The sequence below is a fragment of the Bos indicus genome, chromosome 11 (genome assembly GCF_029378745.1).
Source record: "Bos indicus isolate NIAB-ARS_2022 breed Sahiwal x Tharparkar chromosome 11, NIAB-ARS_B.indTharparkar_mat_pri_1.0, whole genome shotgun sequence".
Lineage (NCBI taxonomy): Eukaryota > Metazoa > Chordata > Mammalia > Artiodactyla > Bovidae > Bos > Bos indicus.
In genome coordinates, this window is record NC_091770.1 from 94403261 (window position 1) to 94428019 (window position 24759).

Genomic DNA, 24759 nt, shown 5'->3' on the forward strand with positions numbered 1-24759 from the left:
ACACAGAGCCTGCCCAGCTGCCTCCTCAGGATGGTCATGGGCTACAGCTGCAGACTCTCAAGGTTGGTATCCTGGCTCACTCACTCACCAGCCAGGCAGCTTTTTTAGGCAAGGCCCTTTTCCTCCTCCAGCAACAATTTCCTTATCTGTGAAACTGGGACTTGATGCTCACCTTCAGGTTTGTTAAAAGAAGTCATGGTAGGGCATGAGCTTCATAGAGGGCCAGCCACATAGCAGAAGCTCAGTCAGTGCTGACCCGCCTCCTTCTAAGACTTTGGTTTTGCCAGCTCTGCAGCTCACTTTAGAAGTCCACCGAACACAGCACCACCATCCCCCCTGGCCTTTCCTCTGTTCCACCAGAATGGAGGCGTGAGTCCATGTACATCTATGACACAGCTGAGGTTTTACCCCAAACTGAAACACCCTTCCTACTGCTAGAAACTCAGTTTCCTCATTTGTAAAAAGAGGACGAGGAAGGTATCAACACCGTTCACCTCCACTGCAAAATGCAAACAAGAGATGAGGTGGAAGAGCACCTGGAAAGACATGAAGATGGCCAAGACATGGATCACCATGGATTATCTTCATCCTGCAACACTCTGCTCTTCTACAAAACCTTCCTATTTCTGTTCCCACAGCAAGTGGCCTTCTCTGGTCCTAAGCAAGTATAGTGGGCAACACAGATTTGGCTCCCCAATTAACACTTGATTAGTGATGTTTCTAATTAATTCATGTGTACCTGTCACTTTTCCCTTAAAGTAACTCTTTTAACTATACTATATTTACATACAAGGTAATACCACCACTGTCATCTATAAAATATTGTAGAGTTCGAAAACACTACATTTAAAAAAAACACATGATTTCATTTGATCCTCAAAGCAACCTCATGGAATAGGTATTATTATTCGCATCTCACAGAAGAGAAAATGAAGCTCTTGTCCCAGGTCCTGAGAAATAGCAGAGCCAGGATTTGAGCTCTGGACTGCCAATCCCCAAAGCCTGGTCCTCTTGTCCTCTCTGTGGGGCCTCCTCTCCTTCTCTAGTTTACCAAATACTGAGGACATTCACATAGGTCACATATTTCTTTTGTAACCTCCATGGATATATTTATCAGAGGCTAGATATATAATAAAAAACAGAACCGAAAAGCAGGGCCAGTATCATTTTTCTTTGTACACACTAAAACACTTCACACAACAAAATAATTTGGTTTGAATTCTTGTCCTACTAATCATTAGCTGTATGACTCTGGATGAGTTACTTAACCTTTCTGTGCCCAAATTTCATCATCTGTAAAGCAAAGCCATTACCTCTAAAGAACAGACTTGTGAAAATTAAATAATGAGCTTAATGCATCCAGCAGTATTTCAAAATAGTATCCATCCAATTTGAAATGATGTAACTTAAATTTAAGAGTTTCACTTGGGGTTTAAGGGGATGATGATTCTCTAGCCCCAGAATGGTTTGGGGTCGCCCTTTCAGAGAAGAGGGCCTCCTTCCTCCCACACAACTGCCACTTGCCATCATTCATTCATCACTAACCACAGCAAACCTGGACTCCCATCTCCACCTGCCTTTTATTTGAAATGTCAATTTTTAAAGAGTGGAGAGGTTGGAAACCCAATTTAACAAGCATGCTGAAACATTGTTTATTGCCCCCATAAACATGGCTTAGTGAGAATTACGGACTTAATCAGAGTGAACTTATCTCCCGGTGAAAAGGAACACTTTAAATTTCAGAAATGGCACCTTCACTGTGAAAATCTCTTAACTTTTCAAACAAACGACAGGGGGTCTTAAACATATGGGCAGTAAAGGGGCAGCCATTACTGTGATTTGTCTTGCCCAAGAGCCAAGGAGCCCTAAAGGTCCATAACAACTTTAAGATCTAGGAAAAATATTTGGAAAATCATATTTAGGAGACATGTCTCTAAAAACACCCGAAAGGTCTGCCGAGTGGGAAGTATCTGTAGAGTTGCTTGGGGTTGCCAAAAGAAAGGACCCTGTCGTCATTAGAACAGGGGCTATTTAATAAACAGAAGCACTGAGAAAGCTCACCTTTCCTCCTGTGTGTAAGATTAACCATTTAGCAATAGGCAATATTTTGGGACCAGCTTATCACAAGAGAGGTGCTACAAAAATCCCAAAGGCCGCTAAATGGTTTGTGTGATTTTTTTCTTTTTAAAAAACATTTTCAGAGGATGAGGTCCTGTGAACCCCAGCTTCCTCATTTGAGGCTTAAGACTGCTCTGATCATTCCGGAAAAGGTTTTCATAAAGATGCCCCATTTTGCACAGAATGTATCAGCCTGGCTGCCAGAGGCAGGAAAGGCAACAGATATAAAATTTTATTATTTCAATGCCCCAGTAGCAGCCAGGAGGACTTAATGAAATCGCCAAGATTTACAATCTGAAATAGCTATTGCACAGACAGATATGGTTAAGGGAGCTGTGCCCTCTGACCTTTCAACCCTTTGATCCTCACACAGCAGGTGGCCTGGAGCCCCCTCCTGGGCATCTTCCCGCTCTTCCGACACTGCTGAACCTTGATGTACAATAAGTCTGACCCTACACAGGTGACTCTCACAGTGCTTATCACCAGCAGCTGCTGCTAATGGAACAGCCCGAACCACTTGGCCTCGAGACTCTAACTTCGAGAAGCTGGGAGAGGGATCTGCTGTGCTGCGTCCAAACGGTGCTGAAATGATGCCCGATAGTTCAGCCCCAAGTCCAGTTGCTCGGAAACGCTTAACGATGTCATTACCAAAAACTGTCCTAGAAATGAAACTCTGATCTCCTTCAATCCATACTTTGAGTTAAAAAAAAAAAAATCACCTTTTAAAAATAAATCACAAATCTCAAAAAAAAAAAAAAAAAAAAATCAACCCCGAAGTCCCAAATGCATCTCTCAGAACTTCCCTAAAACCATGTGCAGCAAATTTATACCAATGAAAATCAAAACAATTTTTGGAAACCTAAAATTGACTGTTTTCAGTTCCATGAAATTTCATTTAAAAAACCCCATATGCCAAAATGTCCAAATTCTCTTATTTTTAAAAATTGGGATGACTTCCAAAATCATAGCTATCTTTTTCTTCCTTTTTTTTCCCTTCTAAAGCTAAGGATGGGTAATGTGCATATGTACTTATCAAGCTTCATAATTTAACCCATTCGGTCAGTACAAAATACTTTCAATGAAATGCTGAAGAGGCAGGATATAAATTTATTATGACTGCATCCTTTAAAACAATTGACTCCTAGGCACCAGGATTTAATAGATACTCTGTTTGGTTAAGAACGTGTCTAGGAGTCTAGGCAGGCCCAGTCTGCAGGTTTTCGTTTTTGTCAGATATTTGGGTTTATGGAAGAAAGGGTTTTAGGCAGGACAGAAAAAACATGCTGTGGGATGTTGATAATGTCCAACTTAAGAGCCACTGTTGATTCTATTTAGGAAAAGCTCTGAGCCCATGCCTCTGTTTCTAAACAGACATAATCCAGTGGCCTCATTCGTTACCTGCAAAGGCATGAGCTCAGGTCCTGAATGTCTGAACCCAATAAGCAAAAAAAAAAAAAAAAGCCCCACTTCTTTTGTAGTCTAACAGGCCTGTATTTTAAATGCTCAACTTTAAATTCATTTTGAAATCAGCTAAGAATCAGACTATATGTAGACAGAGGTTTATAGGCTTCAATTTTAGTCATACTTTCCTCTATAGATAAGTTTTAAGTTTAGTAGAGAAAGCAGTTTAATGGAGAAATTGGTTTAGTAGGGGGAAAAGAAGGTAGAGTTATTATATTACAGTGTGACCACTCTGTACAAAATTATTATTAAGCCCTCTTCTTCAGAGATGCCCACTGGAAATGCTTTATTAATAATAGCAGTACCTTTGAGTGAGGGCCTACTGATGTGCATAGAACTTCAGCCGTATTATTTCTAACTGTCATCATTTTAAGGCAGGTGACCCCGTTTTGCAGATGAAGATGTTATGGCATACATGCACAGATGCTCAGTGAGTTGCCCAAGCAGGACAAATAGTGGAGCTGGGATTCAAACTCCTGTCACTGGTCACTGCCTGTCTCCTAAAACCCTTGGTCCACCCACATTTTTTCCAACAAAAGCAAAACAAAGACAAACAAAACAATATGCAATAATTCTTGCATAAAATGCCAGATTTCAGCTTGCTTACACATTTCCATGGTCCATTTAAAGGCCTTCTGAATCAATTATTTTAGGTCATTAAGGGGAAGTTTAATTTGGTTGACAAACACCCCTACTGTGGTGACCTCACATATCAGCAACAAATGTCTGATGGTCACAAACCTGTACCGTGAGTCTGCTGAGCATGGTGTTAAACAAAACCACATGTGCTCTGATTCCAAGTGGGATTTGACTGGGCTGACCAAGGGTACTGCTCTTCAATCATCATATGCTGGTCTCTAAGCACCCATGATGGCCCTGCCCCTAATCACTTGCAAGGAGTTTATGAAAAGAAGGCACCAGTCCCACGTGGCTGTGTTTGGTTGAGAGTGCCTTTAAGCTAATGAAATTTAGAAAAAGTCACTCAGTAAAAAGTACAAAATGAGGCTGAAAAAGAGGGCAGAGCTAACCTTAGGTAGACGTCTCAGCTTATTTTAAAGAACATTTACCAGTTCTACACATATACTGATAATCACTTCCATTTATTTGGCGCCTACAACGCGTCAGGTACCAATTTTCTAATTTACTCCTCATTAAAAAGTTCCTATGAAGTGGAGAATCTACCCATTTTACAAGCAAGGAGTCTGAAGCTCAAAGAGGCACCTTTAATCCCCATCTGCAAAATAGGAGCATCCCTCTCAAAGGTGTGACAATTAAAAATTACATGGCTCAAGTGCCATGTATATTAGTAGAACATCATTCAATGGGTGATATTATTATTAAATATTTTCAACAGGCATCTCTTCAGAGGATACCATAATAGTAGTTTTGTACAAAGTGGTCAAACTCAAACTGTGTTTCCTTCTGCTAACCTGACTTCTCCTTTAAACAAAGGAGCATGTTTCAAGTCGCCTAGTAGCGGTGGAGCTAGAATTTGAAGCCAGGCCTCCATAACTCTAGAGGCCAAGAATTCTTTCTACTCTGTTCCATAGTTTCCTGCATGCTGCTCTTTATCTTAATCTGATAGAAATTTGGAAAAGTTCTTTTAGTAACAATTTAGAAACTTAGGTTTTCTTTGAAGTCAGTTTCAACATTGCTAAATTGACTGGCTAAGGGATGACAGGAAAGTTGGAAAACAAAAGCGTCAATGATGGTTTTGCATTTTCTACTGGGATCCTCCCTAATAAATTACTCAGTTTTTCTGATCTATAACAGAGGGCTATGTCATCTCACAAGAGAACATTTCAGTCACAACAAATTAGACTGAAAATGTACTGACTGCAAGAGATACTTAAATCAGCCAGAAGTACTTGTTCCCTTTGATTACATAAATTACTACTAGATTTAAGTTGCTTTATATTAACTAATTCCAACATTAAGATAAGTGACATTTAAGAACCACACTCATTTTAAAAGCAGATGCCATGAGGAGGAGAGAGCTTCTAGAGGAAATTCATCGGGTGAAATCCAGAACATTCTTCAGGCTCTAATTTTGCTCTGAATGCTCTGGATGTGACAGATTCACATGTGATGATTTTGCTTGATAACAGCATGCTAAGGAAATTCTAGCAAGACCAAGCTACTGGCCAATTCTTTTTCTTTTTATATAATTAAGCAAGCATTAGGGATTCATTGATCTAAACTTTGCCTCTTATTTTTATAGTACTCACTATGAGGAATAATGTTTGGTAGAATTTTTTAGAAAAAGCTCTTCACATCCATTATATCAATTAGTTCTCACAACTCTCTGAGATGGATAATATGATCTTAATTTCACTGATGAGAGAATGGAGATTGGAGAGGCTAAGTAACCAGCTCTAGTCACAAGTGTACTCAGAGCTTTCTTCTGGAGAAATATGAGGCTGGCAAACGTCACCCCTCCTTTCCCCTTGCCGCAATCTCCAGCACGTGGCCTGGAAGCCTCCCTGAGAGGGAGAAGCTCAGGCAAAGGTGAGAGCCTGTATGCCCAGGGCTGGGGTAATCTATACAGCCTCACCCAGGGGCTCTGGGGTTTGACAAGTCCATCAAAGCAGGGAAACTGGATGCAAATTATTTTCTCTCTCTGAGCCTCAGCTTCCCCGTTTGCAAATACGGATATCTCCTCCTTGGCAGAGAGATTCTTAGGATGTGCAGAAGTGAGAACAGGTGGAGCACCCAGCGCTGTGTGTGGTGTCGAGAAAGACACAAAAGACGGTAGCTCCTTCCCAATGGGAGGGCCTCTCCCTTTCTTGCTAAAGTTCTTTCCATGAGCCTATGACTGGAATTACCAGGTGGAATTTTTCAGGCAAATATCACCTTTTTATAAAGCAGGGCTATGATTACTCATCACTAACAAACAGATCTCACATACAGTGTCTCAATTCTTGTGAGGACAGATGCACAACCACCACCTATACCTGCATATAGTTATGGCTCAGAGTTTCTGCATGAATCACAATATTAACAAGGGAAAACTATATCTGACTACTGTCTACCTGTGGCGTCCTATGACGAAGCAAAACGGTACAATGGTAAACAAGAAATATTCTTCTAACACTCACCATGAAACTTTTAAAAAATAAACATTAAAAAAATGAACAAAGGATTAAAGACTTCCTATGCCAGAGAAAAATGAAAAGAAAAAAACTAGTTAAAATGGTGCCAATTCAGTTGACAGATATTCAAGTTCTCTGCGAGGTAAAGGGGCATAAAAGTTATTTTTCCTTGTCTGTAAATAAGTAAATCCTGTTATTTTGTGTGAAAGCTTCACAGTCAAACCACTACAGACATAGACAAATACCAGATCTGGGTCCTAGCAATCAAGAAGAGGCATTTCAAATGTGGACTGGGATGCTGTCCATGGAGTGGTGTCTCAGTGCTGTCCCAAGCATTCAGTGCATTTGCAAAACCAGGCTTCCATGTGCTCCAGAGAAACCTTCGCACATAAAAGATGGTGAGGAAGAGAGGTAAGCTGTGGGCTGGGCCTGTCTCCTTGTGCCCACATCACATGTGTCTTGAAATTGCATTAGTGGGAGAGGTAGGAAGAGGCCTTATGAACTTGGTACCCGGGTGTCACTCCCCCTGTTCCTACCACCTGGAACTAGTACTTAGTATATATCCTAAATTTATCCTCTCAAATTTGAGCTGTAGAAAAATTATCTAATTCATAGAAAGTAGTTGGAAACAGAGAGGAAACAAAAATCTAGTAAAAAAATGTGCTTAAAACTGCAAAGAAAGTCTTCGCTATAAACATCTCTATCATGGTTCAGAAGCTTGGGTTTGGGACAATAACATCTGAATTTTATATATATGGTTGTTGTGTGTAATATACTTAAGAATTACCTTGATCTTTACAAATATCACTCTACTTTATTAACTTGGTTAAGCCATTTCCAAACATTTTATATGGAAGGACCGTGTTTCTAAGAGCCCAGGAGGAGGTGGCCTGACCATGTCCCTCCCCTATTTACACCCTTCAATGGCTCCCCACTGCCCTATAAAGTTGAGACTCTTTAACACGGCTTACAAGGCCCTGGATGGCCTGGCCCTGGCCTGCCTCCCTCAGCAATCCTCTCCCTACTTCAGCTCCATGCTCCTGCCAGACAATGGACTGTTCAGACCTCCTGGGAAATGCCATGATCTACACTGTAAATCTCTGTATATGATGCTCCCTGTCCCCTTGGTGGAAGACAAATTTATCTGCTCAGTTTCCATTCAGGCATTCCTTTCCTCGGAGAAGCAGAGCCCTCAAGGCTCTGCTCAGTTTCCATTCAGGCATTCCTTTCCTCGGAGAAGCAGAGCCCTCAAGGCTCAGTTTGCTGTCTTCTCTAGCAGAGCCTTCAGCTTCTCAAACTCCCTCCATTTACTTTCTCCTTGTCTGCTTCTGTTCCAGACAAAACTCTGCAGGCACAGAGTGTGTCACACTCACCATTTTATATAGAACCCCTAGTGCAATACAATGCCTAGTACACATCAGGCTCTCCAAACATTTCTATAGAAGGGGCTGCGTACCGTGTACCGACCACAGGCCATACACTGGGATACGCTGGACATACATGGAACTCATTTCTTTAATCTTTACCACACTCTTAAAAGATGGGCCCTAAGGTCAGGAAGCAACAGTTAAAACTGGATATGGAACAACAGACTGGTTCCAAATAGGAAAAGGAGTATGTCAAAGCTGTATATTGTCACCCTGCTTATTTAACTTATATGCAGAGTACATCATGAGAAATGCTGGGCTGGAAGAAGCACAAGCTGGAATCAAGATTGCCGGGAGAAATATCAGTCACCTCAGATATGCAGATGACACCACCCTTATGGCAGAAAGTGAAGAAGAACTAAAGAGCCTCTTGATGAAAGTAAAAGAGGAGAGTGGAAAAGTTGGCTTAAAGCTCAACGTTCAGAAAACGAAGATCATGGCATCTGGTCCCATCACTTCATGGCAAATAGATGGGGAAACAGTGGAAACAGTGTCAGACTTTATTCTTCTGGGCTCCACAATCACTGCAGATGGTGACTGCAGCCATGAAATTAAAAGATGCTGACTCCTTGGAAAGAAAGTTATGACCAACCTAGATAGCATATTAAAAAGCAGAGATATTACTTTGTCAACAAAGGTCTGTCTAGTCAAGGCTATGGTTTTTCCTGTGGTCATGTATGGATGTGAGAGTTGGACTGTGAAGAAAGCTGAGCGCCAAAGAATTGATGCTTTTGAACTGCGGTGTTGGAGAAGACTCTTGAGAGTCCCTTGGACTGCAAGGAGATCCAACCTGTCCATTTTAAAGGAGACCAGTCCTGGGTGTTCTTTGGAAGGACTGACGCTAAAGCTGAAACTCCAATACTTTGGCCCCCTCAGGCGAAGAGTTGACTCATTGGAAAACACTCTGATGCTGGGAGGGATTGAGGGCAGGAGGAGAAGGGGACGACAGAGGGTGAGATGGCTGGATGGCATCACCGACTCGATGGACATGAGTTTGGGTAAACTCCGGGAGTTGGTGATGGACAGGGAGGCCTGGTGTGCTGCAATTCATGGTGTTGCAAATAGTTGGACACAACTGAGTGACTGAACTGAACTGAACTGAACCACCCCTATAGATGAAGAAAGTAAACACAGACACAAAATAACACTGACATTACTACTGAGGGGAATGGTCAAGCAGGGAATTAGAAGTCCATTTATCAAGTTCTTATGAAGTACCACTCCCACCCCCAGCAGTGTCTCCAGCACTGTTGACCAGGAGAAAATAGGGCGGGTACAAGCCAATTCTACTGAAATTCTTTCCCTAGGGAATGAAAATGATAATCCCTGGAACCCATGAGTCCCTAAAACACAATTTCAAAGCCATCAACTCAACATAAATGGCTTTAAGGCCACTAAGGAAATAAAAACAGCAATGGCTGCTAACCTTCATTGAACTCATGCCACTGCCCCTATTTTACAGGCGAGAAAACAGGTGCAGAGGTCCATCGCCTTGCCCAAGATCAAACAAGGAGGGAGCAGGAAAGCCAGAACCCACGGCCCATTCCCACTGACACATTTTTCTGCCTCTGTGCAAAGGGGAGCTTCACCTTCAGGCTAACCTGAGCCTCTGTCTGCACTGCGTCACTGCTATCACTTTTCTTTCCTGCTTCTTGACCATTCCACCACCAGGAATTAAAAACACAAAAATAAAACAAACCACCTTCTGCATGCATTCCTCACGCTCTGAGGCCTGCATACAGAGCACTGTTGGTGAGGCTTGGAAAGGAAGATCTTCACTTATCACAAAAGGAGAAGGAACACACCTACCAGACCTGATCTGGCACCCCACTACCAGACCTGGCACAGAGCGGGAGCCGCAGAGCATCTCCTGCACTCAACTGAGGTCGAGGGAATGAAGGGAAATAGTTTCTGTGTAATCTGGCCACGTTTTGGTATTTCCTAGCCAGCTAACAGGATCATTCTCTCCAAGAAGAAACTAGGTCTATGCCAATACCCTTGGCTATCCCGCTAACTTACCACCAGCCTCAAATTAGTGTTTGCTTAAACGAGAGAAAGGATATAAAAAGGCAGTGGAGGGATAAGAATGAGGATCAGCTAGAAACTTGTCACTTTAGAAGGAAGGCAGACTCTTCTAGGTGACTATGTTACCAGCTCTTACCCTGTAAGAGCATGAAGGCTGGAATTAAATCTTCTCCCCAAATAACCTTTTTTCAAATGAGAACACTAGGTTATAATTTATATTTCTTTTTGTGCAACAAATTTGAGTGTCATAAAAATGGTTAAAAAGTCTTCCTATGGTAGCTTTTTCTAAACTTTTATGAACATCTGCCACATTCATTTGAAGTTTAAAAAATTCTGGCACATATGCAAAGGCATAATAAGGTGCCTATAGCTTTCAAGAAAAAATAACAAGACAGTAAAAAATAAGCCTTTTGCTGAATTGCCAGTAAGAAAACTAGTGTGCAAGAGGAGACGGGCCCTGCCTAGCTCCTTCCTGAAAGAGCTTTCCTTTGGGCCCAGGTACATGCTCCACCCCAAGCATTATAGCCCACAGTTCTTGGAAGAAGTCTCAGGGAAGCATCTCTCTCATTTGAAGGTATAATAGAACCAGATCAGTGCGATCAAAAAGCACGACTAGAGCACTCCGAGTCTGAACTGAAATCCAGGGGAGATCAGGAGACTACATCTCTTGACTTGGGAGTTCACAGCTGCCTCACACATGTGGGCAACGCTGTTTTGTTTGACAGTGTCTCAGCTGGCTTCAAGAGTGGGTCAACTACTATTTTGGTTTTTCTTTCAGTTCTGACCACGTATCAGTACAGCATGGCAAACTCCTCCCTAATTTAAATCAACAGGGCTAAGATTTATCTTGGCCAGTGCTTCCCAAACCTTCTCATTTAAAACCCTTCAAAAGCTGAGGAGAGTGAACTTGGAACCATTCACCTAAGTGCAAAACTCTGTCTCAAGTTTTAGCTCCAAAATTATGCATGTTGTGCACTGCATGTTTTATTACCAAACCCCCCCCCCCCTTGTTTTCAATTACTACAATCATATGAAAAGTAAAAAAAAAAAAAAAAATTTGACTCCTTCCATCTTTAAGTAAAATTACAGTGCTGGGTTCCCTGAAAGGAGAAGGCAATGGCACCGCACTCCTGTACCCTTGCCTGGAAAATCCCATGGACGGAGGAGCCCGGTAGGCTGCAGTCCATGGGGTTGTGAAGAGTCGGACACGACTGAATGACTTCACTTTCCCTTTGCACTTTCATGCACTGGAGAAGGAAATGGCAACCCACTCCAGTGTTCTTGCCTGGAGAATCCCAGGGATGGGGGAGCCTGGTGGGCTGCCGTCTGTGGGGTCGCACCGAGTCGGACACAACTGAAGCGACTTAGCAGCAGTGCCCTGAAAACAGCAACACCTTTTGGAGGGCTCTAAGTGTGTTCTGAATTCCAGGTTTCCATGCACTTACTCCATCCTTCTTTTCAGAAGGCACCTGTTGGGCATCCTGCTGGGTACTGAGGACACCACAGTGAACAAAGCATTGTCCTTGTTCCCAAAGAGCCCCTGCTCCTAGGGCTGATGGAGAGGACAGGGAAGCCAATAGCTGTCATCCTGGGCAAGAGGCAGAGTAAGCAAAGGCAACAGTCAAATGGGAGGCCTCTCAAACAGCTGGCGAAGAGGAAGCTTAGCGTGCAGGGGGGGCACAGGGATGTGGGGGTGTTAGGGACCAGCCAGAACCCTGGCTATCAGGAGACAGTGAGCAGACAGAAGGCTTGACAGCAGCAGGGAGATGAGCAGACCCAGGGGTGTGGCAGAGGCGGCTGGAAGGCGGGCTACTGAGCTCAGAGCGACCAGGTAGAGGGCAGCCCCTACATGTTTGACAGGGGTTGAATTTCATACTCATCTGCATACCTCTATGACCTAGCAAAATGTGTGGAACACAGAGGCCTTGATTTAGATTTTTGAATGAAAAACAAGGCTTTGCAAAAATCTAAAAAAGCAAAGTAAAACATCTATAAAGGCAGTGAGAAAGGAACCGAGGGAGAGACATGTCAGAGACTTTGTGACTGAGTAGAAAGAATAAGGAAGCAGACGCTCAGCCACGCTCAGTGTTCCCTTGTGGCTTTTCAGCCAGTGGTGCCACTCACAGGGACCAGGGACAGCGGAAGGGGACTGAAGGAGCTCAATGGGTGTGTATGTACAGATAATACAGGGTTTGGGGAAGACTGAATTTGAGACATCGATAGTACATCTCGGTGACCTTCAATTGGGACTTGCAACTCTGGGCTGTGAGTTCAGAGAGAGGCATGTCAGTGTTAGAATCACAGCTGGGAGTCATGGACATCACCTTGGTAGCAAAAGCAAAAAACCTTTAAAAAGATGGCCAGAGGGTATATAGAGAAGAAAAGCAAGCCAAGACTGGAAACCTGATAATGCTTAAGGTAAAGGACCATGAAAAGCAGTCGGAAAAAATCCGTGCTGGAACAGTCCGGAAGGCAGAAGAGGCAGGAAAGAGCTGTGGATGCTGATAGACCAAATGGTCTTTAGATTAGTGTTTCCAACTGTACAACAATTGGCACGAAAGGTCTATTAGCAAGTATTCACTTTCAATTTTTCACACAGGAGCTTTGAATACACCCCCAAACTTGACAAACAAAGGTAAAACACAGAAGAAATCTCTTCAATCTGATCTAAATACACCATCCAAGATAGTCCATAAACTGTGTACTGTATGTGTTCAGGGCTGGGTGATGACAAGGAGGAACTGTTAACAGAATGTAGGAGCCACATGGCCGTCCTGTCAAATTAGAAATTTGAGCAGATTTCTGTGGTCTATTTTGATCAAGATTCTCAATGTCAAACAAACAGGTTTTTCGATAACCAACTTGTTTCATTTTCGTAAGCACAATAGCACAGTGTGCAACAGTGAAGAAGCAGGTGGTCCTCGTCGACGTGAAATGAAGGGAACAGAAGAAGAGAAGCGGCACTTCCTTTAAGCCATGCAAAGCATCATCGCAGACGGACATGGCTTCAGCTTTTCCCTCTGAGAGCTTGTCTCCTGTGCAAAACAGCCAAGTCCCCTGCCTCCTGTCCTATTTTGCTCCAGTGCAAATTCAGCTCTCTCCCGAGGAGGGAAAAGCTTAGGGTTCATGTCGACAAACCAGCAACACTGACAAAAGCACAGAAAAGTCCTTTAAAAGAATTGCTATCTACTCAGTACAGCCATGCAGAAAGCAATCTGTCCTTAGATTCATAGCTTTGACCAAGCATTTCTACTTTAGGGGTTCTATGCTAAGGAAGTAAGTCAAGATGCAGATTAAGCCTTATGCATAAAGATGTTCACTGAAATGCTATTTATAATAGTGAAAAATTATAAACAGCATAAGTGTCCAACAGTAAGGGAAAATGGTTATGCTGTGGCATATTCAAACAGTTGGAAGGACAGGTAGCAAATTAAAAATTATTACTGACAGTAGACAAAAATGCAGAAATCCCCATGCCATAATATTAAATAAAATAAAGACATAAAATTTTATACCATATCAGCTAAATACATTTATAGAAAATATATATTCACAGAATAAAGACAAGGACGAAGAATAATAAAATGCTAACAGATGAATCTGGAATAATGATACTGTGGATAATTTTAATTTTCCTCTTTATACTTCTATATATTTTCTATACCACATTTTCTACAGAGAAAAATGTAATATAGTGGCAGTGATTTATAATAAACATCATTTTGAAAAGTGAATCATTTTCCTTCCCTCATTCAAACTCTTGAAGAACCCTTTCCTCCTGCCTCTTTGAACTTCACTCCCTCACCCATGAAAACTGACAATCTCCAAACAAAGTGGAAAAACACTGGAAACAAGAGCCCAGTGGAAAGGGTCTAAGCTGAACGCCCAGCTCTGTGCACGAGGTGTTGCTCTGACACACTCCCATGTGTAGCACTGTGAATCCAGAGACTGCATCTCTTCCACTGCCATGAAGCAAACAAAACCACAAGTAGAGAGATCCGGGGAGGAGAGAAGTCAACTTACCTCCATTAAACTTAAATGGATTCCTATGAGGTAGGGCATAGGAGCACTGTGAAGAGAAACAGAGACACACAGCTGCTTTAATGTCTGTTGCTTCTGACAGAAAATTACAGATGGTTCACTATTTGGAGAAAAACTGTTTTAATAAACGTATGCACAGTTACATTTCCTTTCACAACAAAAATCCTAATATGACATTTTGTTCCCAAGCCTAGAAACTTAGGAAGGATTTCAAAAGGCAGGCAGCCTTGGAAGCAGTATGAGGGGCGGGAAGAGTGCTGACCTTGGCGTTAGTCCCTAAATAGTAGGCACCTGATTGCATAGCCTCAGTTGCCTTATCTTTAAAATGGCATTTTGGAATCTAACTGCCAGCTTGCTACCAGAATGAGAAAATACACACTGAGTGACCAGTATGGTTCCTGGTACAAATGGGAACCACTGTGGCCATGATTACAACAGATAAAGCAATTAGCAATGTCAGATGGAGGGCATAATGTGCTTCAAAGAGGAATGATTTTTTTTTTATTTGCTATTTCCTTCTGCCATCAAAAGATGTGATCTGTCTATTCTAACTGGACAGAGAATATCACAGACAGTAAGCATCTTCAACCCAATTGCACACATGCCATCTGATGATACTGTAATTCAAAAAACCTTTTCAAAGTGCTTCATTTCCAGAGCAATGGATTCCCTTAGTTAGTGACTGAGCAGGAGGTGAGAATCCAGCTCCAAGGGCTTTAAAACCTGGGCATCACGGATTCATTTCCCTTGATTTCAGGTGCACACACATACACATTATCATTATGTTGCTACTTACCAATGATAAATGGGATAAACATTATACAAGGAACTTCAAATTCAACTTCCTTAATTCACACAACAACCTCACAAGGTAGGTATTACGCCCACTTCACAGAGGAGGGAGTAGGCCCAGGGCACGTAAATCACTTGATGCTTTCGAACTGTGGTGCTGGACAGCAAGGAGATCAAACCAGTCAATACGAAAGGAAATCAAACCTGAATATTCATTGGAAGGACTGGTGCTAAAGCTGAAGCTCCAATTCTCTGGCCACCTGATGCGAAGAATCGACTCATTGGAAAAGACCCTGATGCTGGGAAAGATTGAAGGCAGGAGGAGGAGGGAGCGACAGAGGATGAGACGGTTGGATGGTGTCACTGACTCAATGGACATGAGTTTGAGCAAACTCAGGGAGATAGTGAAGGACAGGGAAGCTTGGGGTGGTGCAGTTCATGCGGTTTCAAAGAGTCAGACAAGACTGAGCGACTGAGCAACAACAATGCCACAAAACAAGCAGCAACCCTAGGATTTGACTCCAGAGCTTCTTCCTCTACGGCACTTTGCCTTGTAATACTGGACTGAACATTCCCAATCCCACCTCCCACACAGCGTTTTTCCTGGGAGTAGTGGAGGGAGTAGAGATGAAGGGAGAGATTGACAACTTTTCCATCTGTCTCTCCAATGTGTGATACATCCTGGGAAAGGTACAAAGGATATTTTATGAGACCAGTGGAAAGACATCTGCCTCAGTCTGAGGTGACCAGGTACCTTCCCTGCAGGGCAGCTGGTGGCATGGAAGTAGACCTAGGAAGGTGGCTTTCTTGGGGATAGGGTAGGGAAACAAGGAGTGAGTGGTAAGAAATGAAAAAAGGGGAGGTTTTCTTTCCACTGAATGCTAAAGAGTTTAGACTTTATCCTGAAAGCAATGGATAGGCAATGAAGGTTTTTGAAACATCAGATGTGCATTTTAAAATTGCTCAAACATTTAAAAATAAGAAAGAGCACAATTCCCTCATTACCATTCAACAAATAAAATTCTTCAAGCAAAAATCCTTCTCCAGAATATAAAATGTTCTCCTTACTACAGATCTCAGCAGTAATATATCTTGGGAGCCTGTAAAACAGACTTGAATATTAGCAGCACAGTTTGGGAAATATTCTTTTAGAAGACTTTTGTATTTGATAATAGCCAAAGAAAGAACTGGACACGCAACTGCAGTGAAAGTGGAGTTGTCTTTTCTTTCCTTTTTTCTTCTTCTCTCCTTTAAAAAAAAAAAAAAGTATCCGCTGTGCACATTCAGCTTCCCTTCGCTTCTAGGGGCAAAGAAATGCCCTATGATATTTTTTTCCCTTAAACTGTAAACCATTAGTTTAGCTGCCAGCTACACAAATGCTCAAACTTCCCAGTGTGCCTGGCTCTGCTGTCCAAGCTTTCTCTAGTGTACACTGAAATGAATGTGTTTCTAATTAAGTAGCTTCAGGAACACGACAGCTTCAATGTCAAAAATACAAAGTCTGAACCCTGGCAGGAAGTCTTAAGACTGCAAATGTCTCATCTAGTGGAACCTTGCCTAATGTAATGAAAGGAAGCAGGAAGAGTACAGAATTCCAGAAAAAATGGCCACTTATTAATGTGTCCAGAAGCACAGCCAAACACATAGAAGGGAGAAAAACTCAAATCCATAATATTTAACCAAATCTCATAAACTTCCCCAGCTCCCACCAGCACTGTCATGCAAGTGACAAATGACCCTGAGTTTTAATTAGAATTTCAGAACTGAAATTCCAAACAAATGAGCTAATGTATAGAAAAAGACACTCAAACAACTCAGAGAAAGGTAAAAATAAATATCCACAGAAATTTATATAATTTGACTATAGGCTTTTACCTTAAAAAAATTTTTTTTCTAGAATTTTAAATAGGTGTTAATGCCTTGTCTCTTTGTCTTGCAGTAAAAACCAATGAAAGAGAGGAAAAAGGAGTCTTAGAAGTGAAGGCAGACGTAGAAAGGGACAAAGTGAGACTCACTCTTCAGGTACCATTAGGTAGGTATTTTTTTTAAGCCCAATAATTTTCCAAAGAGTAATTATGGCTTATCATAGAAATGTAGTTTCTTAGCCAACTTAGGGCTGAAATAGCTCGGTATTTAGCAAATATTTTAAAACACATTTATTCTGAAATCACAGCACGCCATGTTTTTTATGAATGCAAATTTGGACAAATAACCTTTTACATTGTCATCGTTTGCTTACATAGCCTCAAATGCATCCCTGAATCTACCGCACTTTTGCTCTGCAAATATACTGGTTACAAATTTCAAATGGGGAGAGGGAGAGAGGGAAAAAAAAGAAAACCAGAGACTTCTTAAGATCTTAAAGTAGCAAGTATGTAACTGGGTAATTCTACCTACATTCTGAAAACAACTTTTATTCTCAATAATACCTCAATAGTTACGGCAGTTACTGACTTCTCTCTCGCTCTCTCTTTTTTGTTGTTGTTGTTGTAAAGAGAATGGAAACACTCATGATCAAGTTATCACAACTACTTTTATTTTTACATTATTCTCCTCCAATATTAACACTAACATTTTAAAATACCTTTGAAATTACAGAGTGCATATATTTTATTGCTTTCTCATTGGCTGCATTAACATTTCCCATATTATACCGCAACCTTTGTGATTGTTTTAAAGACTATATAATATTCCACCAAGTATGGATGTCCCTTAATTTACTGAACTGTATTGCTAGAGTTAGACATTAAGTCACTTCCATCTTTTCACTATGAATGACATCATAACGAAAATGAACAATCTCATGTGCACAAATTTTCAAACATGGAATTACCAAGTCAAAGGGCAGAACTGTTTTTAACATCTTTTGTTATATTTTGGCAAAAGTGTCTTTAAAAGGGCAGTACCAACCTCAGTGGAAATCTTTCAGGATTGTTGCAATGATTAGAGAGAACCCTTGAAACGCCTCGCCCAGGAACACCACATGGTAGACTTGGTAAGTCATCGTGTCCCAGCGGTCTCTCGTCACAGCCTGGGTGGACATGGCTGATACCACTGGACTCATTCTCCTAGAGCCCAGGGTTTCCTGTTCCTACCCTTGTTCTGAAGGGCACCTGACAAAATCCTGGTGAGGACAGCTGAGACTCCATGAGGAGCATGCGGTGCTTGACACGCATCACCTCTACTCATGAGTTTCTGATTCCAACATGATCTCTTGTCACTTGTCTACTTACTAAGTTCAGTCACGTTGCTTATCACTTTCTTTGGAGGGCAACCTTTAACCTTGATTTTATGTACCACCAAAAATGCAAAAACCACCAAGTAATCTATGATTCATTACTTGCTTATCACACACAGTGACAAATTTTTAAAACCACTCATTACTATTTCTTTAAAAGAAAATATAGCAAAAAACTTGGTTAAGCTAGTTCTAAAAAATTTCATATTCAGAACCTGACTCATCTGGATCATCTTCTGATTCAGAGTCATTAATGCCCATGCTTTCTTCAAGGGTATCTCAGAAACAAAATGTAATACTTTTTCTAGATGCTATCTATCTTCTTTTGTTGGCTCCCAGAAAGAACTTGCCTGTTGACTATCAAGAAAATATCAATGCAAATAGCTGTTTCACCAATAGCAAATGAACACCATGCTTCTATGCTCTGGTGCCTGTCAGTATTCACAGTGACTTTACATTTCCATGTTGAATCTGACTGAGATTTGGAAGACATTTTAAATGGAAAATTTGACACCACACATGCAGAACCAACAATGCACATAATTAAAGGGGTGATAATAATAAGAGCTGGGTTTCCCTGGTGGTTCAGTGGTAAAGAAACTGCTTGTCAATGCAGGAGATGCAGGTTCAATCCCTGGGTAGGGAGGATCTCCTGGAGAAGGAAATGGTAACCCATCCCATTGTTCTTGCCTGGGAAACCCAGGGACAGAGGACCTAGAGGGCTATAGTCTATGGGGTCGCAAAGAGTCGGACATGACTTAGTGCGTCAGCAATAACAACAATATTAACAGCTATGACCAAGTTCATGCATAGACAGGCTATCACAACCATGTCACAACTGTCTGATGGACGACAGCAATTGTGGGACGCACTGTACATCTCTGAGTTTTGGGACAGGGTGTATCTGCCCTAGGCCTTTGTTCTCTGGGAATTATGGCACTGCCTGACTTCATCAGTGTCACCCTGGAAGAATAAAAGCTATTCTTTCTTCCTTCTCCCCTGCAAAGCAGAGGAGTTATATTGCTAGTGTCAAAGGCAAGGACAACGTAATGACCTTTACCTGAAAGGTGTTTACTCTGAATCCTCTTAAGGGAAAAAGGAACTAATATCAATTGAGTTACTATAAATCAGCTGCCTTTATGCATCACTTCTATACAATTTTCAAGGCAACTCTGCAAGGTATCACTACTATCCACATTTTCAGATGGAGAAACAGGTTCAGAAAGGTGAAGTAACTTGCCCCCAGGGTCACAGAGCTAGTAAGCAGTGAAGCTGAAATTCAAAGTCAGGGCTGTTGGACTGAAAGCCTAAACTGTCACATACTCAGTACTAAAGCCAAAAGAAGGGGAGTGCTGGCAAACTGAGAGGGCTGTTCACCCAATCCTCTCACTGACTCCAGGCCTGCGATGCAGGCCACACAGCTTTGAGGTAGATCCTGTAGCATGAGCTCCTTCCCAGCAATGGACAGGCATGGACATGGATACTGCAGACTCATTAATGATCCTGTAGTCCCCGTTCATCATTACTGCACTTTCTCCATTTGCTAATTCCTTTCCCCCAGATAACCAGGGCCCTCTTAATTATGTTCCCCTGAGGAGACTGGCTACTAATTGGAAAAGAGTCAGGTGAGATAAAGGAACACTGGCTGCCCAAATACATAAAATGCAGCTTCCTGAGACAAAGACGGAGGGGAGGAGAGATGAGATGTGGAGGGAGGTATGGGGACCTCCACCCCCATGTGAGCAACATCTCTTTGACCTCGTTAAGGATATAGCTTAGAGCTCCCAGGGGTTTGGAAGGGCCACTCTTTCTTTTCGCATATTAATGCACAGTGAGCTCTACAATGTACATATCACAGCCCCTGCCTTGCCTCTCAGAGGCATACCACCTTTTAGCCAATACCCAAATCTGCAAAGGGATCCCACCAGTCTTTCCTCAGTTCACTGTCTTTAAAGAAAGGAAAATCTGGTCTTATACATTTGAGCTTTTCTTCCTTCCTTCCTCCCTCCCACTCGAAAAGAAACCAAAGTGTAAACACAGTTTGTCTTAGTTTAAAATTCTGCTCTGAAATAACGAGGCCCAGCATTGTTGGAGAGATTAAAGGACAACAGAATGGGGAAAGGAAAGCGAACAAAAACCATACAACACACCTTATTGGAGAACACAAATAATTCTAGTTTTCGTCTTCCTGAGAGTGACCAGCGAGATGGGCCACAGGCTAATACAACGGCAGAGTTGCACAGGGAGCCGAGAAGAGCACGTGGTGTCTACGGTGCACTCGCCTCAGTCAGCGCTAGGCTGAGGGCACGATGGCGTTTTCTCACTGGATCCTCAGGACCACGGTACAAGGTGGGTACTGTCATCACCACCAACTATACAGATGAAGAAACGAAGGCTGGGAAGCTAAACAATTCAGTGAGGTCACACAGCTAGTAAATGGCAGCCCTGAGACTAGAACGCAAACCTGTCTTACTGAGTCAGAGCAAGCCCACTGTTCCCCTAGGAGCTCAGCATGCGCCTGGCTGTGGAAGAAGAGCAGAAAGAGGTTTGGAGGTTTTTTCCTAACCTGTTCCCTGGGGGCCTGCCAGCAGCTGTGCAAAGTCTCGGGCCCTTCCACATTCTGTTCAAGACCCTGGCCAGCCCCCTCACCACAGGAACCCTAACCTGCCTCTGGGCTGAGCCACACGTGTCTCTGTGGGCCCTTCCCTGTGTCCTCCAAGTCCTACTGAACCCCGCGGTCTGCCAAACATCCCTTCTCAGATCACCCCAAGGTTGCTAAAACCTCCCTATTCAGAGGATTTTGTCTGGGTTGCCCATTTGGCATGAAGCACATGCTAATTTATATGGTTATTCCAGACTGTCGGGCATGGAGAGCCAAACTGTGTTTCCCATTCCCCAGAGTCCATGGTGGGGCCATGAGAAGAGCAGGAGAAATAAAGAGGCGGGATGTGCTGAGTGCTCACCAAATACCAAGGGCTGTGCGGGGGCCCTTATCCCATTTAATCCTCAAATAATCCAACGTATACCATCCATTTTATAGATTAAAAAAGGGACCCTCAGAAACTTGCCCATGGTCACAGTTAATGGTGATTCCAGCCCAAATCCTCCTACTTTAAAGTTTCTTATGATTTACTTTTTTTTATACCATTATGTTACACTTAAGAAAAAAATGGGTATTTGACAGTTATAGCTGAAAAATAAAATAGCAAGTGGACACTTTGTAGCCAAGATAAAAATACATTTGCAAATAGCTTAAATGAGCTGATATGCTTTCTTGTTCTAAACGGAATTTCAGGTAACTTATAGGAATATGTTTAGTACAACAGAAAAATATGAAAAAAAAATAGAGGCAAAGGGAAAGAACATAAGCTGGGGTGAGGTGGGTACTTCAATGTGTGCTGTAAGGTTCTGCATGCCTGCTGGGATGGCCACACATCTGGCTCTGAGTCCTCCAACTGCCAACCCAAAGAGGGAAATAGGATTGTCACACGATTCGCAGTGTCCACAGAGAAAAATAAACTAGTCACCTAGGAGCTTCAACTTTAAAAAGGCAACTGAGGAGGGGTAAGAGAGAAAACCAACATCTTGTGGTGCATTTACTAAGTGTTCAGTGTTTCCCATATCCTGGTCAGTCAATATTACTATGCATCAGGTGCCACACTGGACAGGGGATAGACAAGAGAACAAATAGTTCTGAACCCTACCTATTTAGAGCTTACATTCAACAGCAGACAGCAAATAAGCATATTCTTGTAGGTGCGTACGCCGCTGTGAGGAGAGTTACAAGGTGCCTGGGGGTAGACCGAGATGACCTCATCTCATCCCCACAGCAATCTTGAAAGTCTGATCTCCATAATTCACAGAGGAGCCTATGGCTCCAAGAGGTTAAGTGACTTGACAAAGGTCACAGCTGGTGAGAGGCAGAAAATATGACTTGAAAGATGGAAGGGGTGCAAAATGCCATTAGTTAATCGAGATTTTCTTAGGGAAAAAAGGATTTAACTTCTTGCGTGGCTTCCAACAGGCCCTCCCTGATTTATGAGCAGTAGCACAGGATGAAGGTCCATGTGAGGATAGGAGCAATCTTAGATTAGGAGGCAGTACAGACTGCCGAGCTGCCATCCGCGTTTCAATGGCCAGAGCATGGGGCTCACAGCAATGGAGGAGCTGGGTGCACAGTGCTGGGCACTGGGGATGGTCTGCTAATGCGAGACACGTGCGTATCGAAGCTGACTGTGAAGCGGGGGAGGGAGGACAATGTCCTCCTGAGAGTGGCCCTGTGGCTTCCTGGGGTAACCCTGGGGCCTGGCAAAAGAGCCGCAAGCCACCAAACCCAACTGAAACAGACACAAGAGTTACAAAGATAACGACTGGATGGAAACCCAGAAAGGTCAACATCAAAGCCTAGAGTAGTTTCCCCTTTTATGCCTCCTCAGTCTACCGGAAGGAGACAGACTAGGGAAATCAGGAAGGGCTCCATGGCTAAGACCACTGCGGCAGGAGAAGTTAATCACAGAGGAAAGGTCAGGAAATGGGGCTCTCTATTGCCCCCAGAGAGTTCAATGAGAACCATAAGAGCCAGAGCCAGGTCACAAAAGAAGTCTCCGGTTTGAGCCACCAGAGACCCATGAAACCCTCATAGAAATGCAGGAACGAATGATGCACAGAAAAAACGAGAAGAGAAAAAGAGGTTTTGGATAAATAAACCAAGAGAAATTAACCACCCAAAATAGTGTAAAAGTTGAAAATGCAAGAGGTAATGAGGGAAAGAAAATCTCTGTTTTTCTAGGACTAAGATACGTCACATGTCAAGATGCATAGCGTCCAATTACATTCTCAGCATAGCCTCTCAGTCTTTCAAATATTCACATGGAAGACAAACCCCCGTTTGTTGTGAGGTTACTCTGAGCTGAGCACTGAACTGCTGCTTTGTGTCTTCTTCTCGTGAAAGAGGCAGGAACACATCCCCAAATCCCCACCATGAGGGAACCTCCTCCAGAACTGAAGCTTCTCTGAAGATGATGTTACATGGCCTGTGGCTCCTGCTCTACTGGTGACCACAAATATATGTAGAATATCTTTGCTGTAGAGGCCACTGCACTGTCTTACAAGTTTCAGAGTTTTCTAAGTGTTGGATTCAAGATAGTCTCCAGGTCAGAAGAGTGAAGAATTACCTATCAGATGTGTCACAAGAAATCGAAAACCAGACCAAGATAAGCACAGGTCAGAGCCAGCTGTGTCCCATGGAGATCAGGCAGAAACTGGGGCAAAGGAAGCAGGCTGTTGCCCCTCATCACATCAGGCAGCAGAAAGAGGACTGGGAAGTGGGACTATCAGGGTGGGTCCAGATACTCAGATGCAGATGTAGCAGCAAAGGAGGTGGAGGGCCATGGGGCAGTGGGCTGCAATCATGAGTGTGTCCCAAAGAGAGGGTCAGTTCAGTTGCTCAGTCGTGTCTGACTCTTTGCGACTCTATGGACTGCAGCATGCCAGTCCTCCCTGTCCATCACCAACTCCCAGAGTCTACTCAAACTAATGCCCATCAAGTCGGTGATGCCATCCAACCACCTCATCCTCTGTCTTTCCCTTCTCCTCCCACCTTCAGTCTTTCCCAACATCAGGGTCTTTTCAAATGAGTCAGTTCTTCCCATCAGGTGGCCAAAGTACTGGAGTTTCAGCTTCAGCATCAGTGCTTCCAATGAATATTCAGGACTGATTTCCTTTATGAGTGACTGGTTGGATCCCCTTGCAGTCCAAGGGACTCTCAAGAGTCTTCTCCAACACCACAGTTCAAAAGCATCAATTCTTCGGTGCTTGGCTTTCTTTATAGTCCAACTCTCACATCCATACACGACTACTGGAAAAACTATAGCCTTGACTAGACGGACCTTTGTTGACAAAGTAATGTCTCTGCTTTTTAATATGCTGTCTGGGTTGGTCATAACTTTCCTTCCAAGGAGTAAGCGTCTTTTAATTTCATGGCTGCAATCACCATCTGCAGTGATTTTGGAGCCTAAAAAAATAAAGTCTGACACTGTTTCCACTGTTTCCCCATCTATTTCCCATGAAGTGATGGGACCAGATGCCATGATCTTAGTTTTCTGAATGTTGAGTTTTAAGCCAATTTTTTCACTCTCCTCTTTCACTTTCATCAAGAGGCTGTTTAGTTCTTCACTTTCTGCCATAAGGGTGGTGTCATCTGCGTATCTGAGGTGATTGATATTTCTCCCGGCAATCTTGATTCCAGCTTGTGCTTCTTCCAGCCCAGCGTTTCTCATGATGTGCTCTGCATATAAGTTAAATAAGCAGGGTGACAATATACAGCCTTGACGTACTCCTTTCCTGGTTTGGAACCAGTCTGTTGTTCCATGTCTAGCTCTAACTGTTGCTTTCTGACCTGCATACAGGTTTCTCAAGAGGCAGGTCAGGTGGTCTGGTATTCCCATCTCTTTCAGAATTTTCCACAGTTTATTGTGATCCACACACTCTTACTAACAACAATAAAAAATGTATTAAAAACTTAATGGATCTGGAATGAAACAGTGGTGATGGCTACACAACCTTG

The 24759-nt window shown here is 42.7% G+C and overlaps 1 protein-coding gene across 8 annotated transcripts in view; it reads right to left on the reverse strand.

The window, feature by feature from the left end:
* Window positions 1-24759, reverse strand: part of DENND1A (DENN domain containing 1A) — a 531199-nt gene that overhangs the window by 193450 nt on the left and 312990 nt on the right. For all 8 annotated transcript variants that reach the window (XM_070798129.1, XM_070798130.1, XM_070798128.1 and 5 more), the window contains exon 11: window positions 14147-14192. In XM_070798129.1, coding sequence (XP_070654230.1) covers window positions 14147-14192 — 46 coding nt within the window. The remainder of the gene's footprint in view (window positions 1-14146; window positions 14193-24759) is intronic.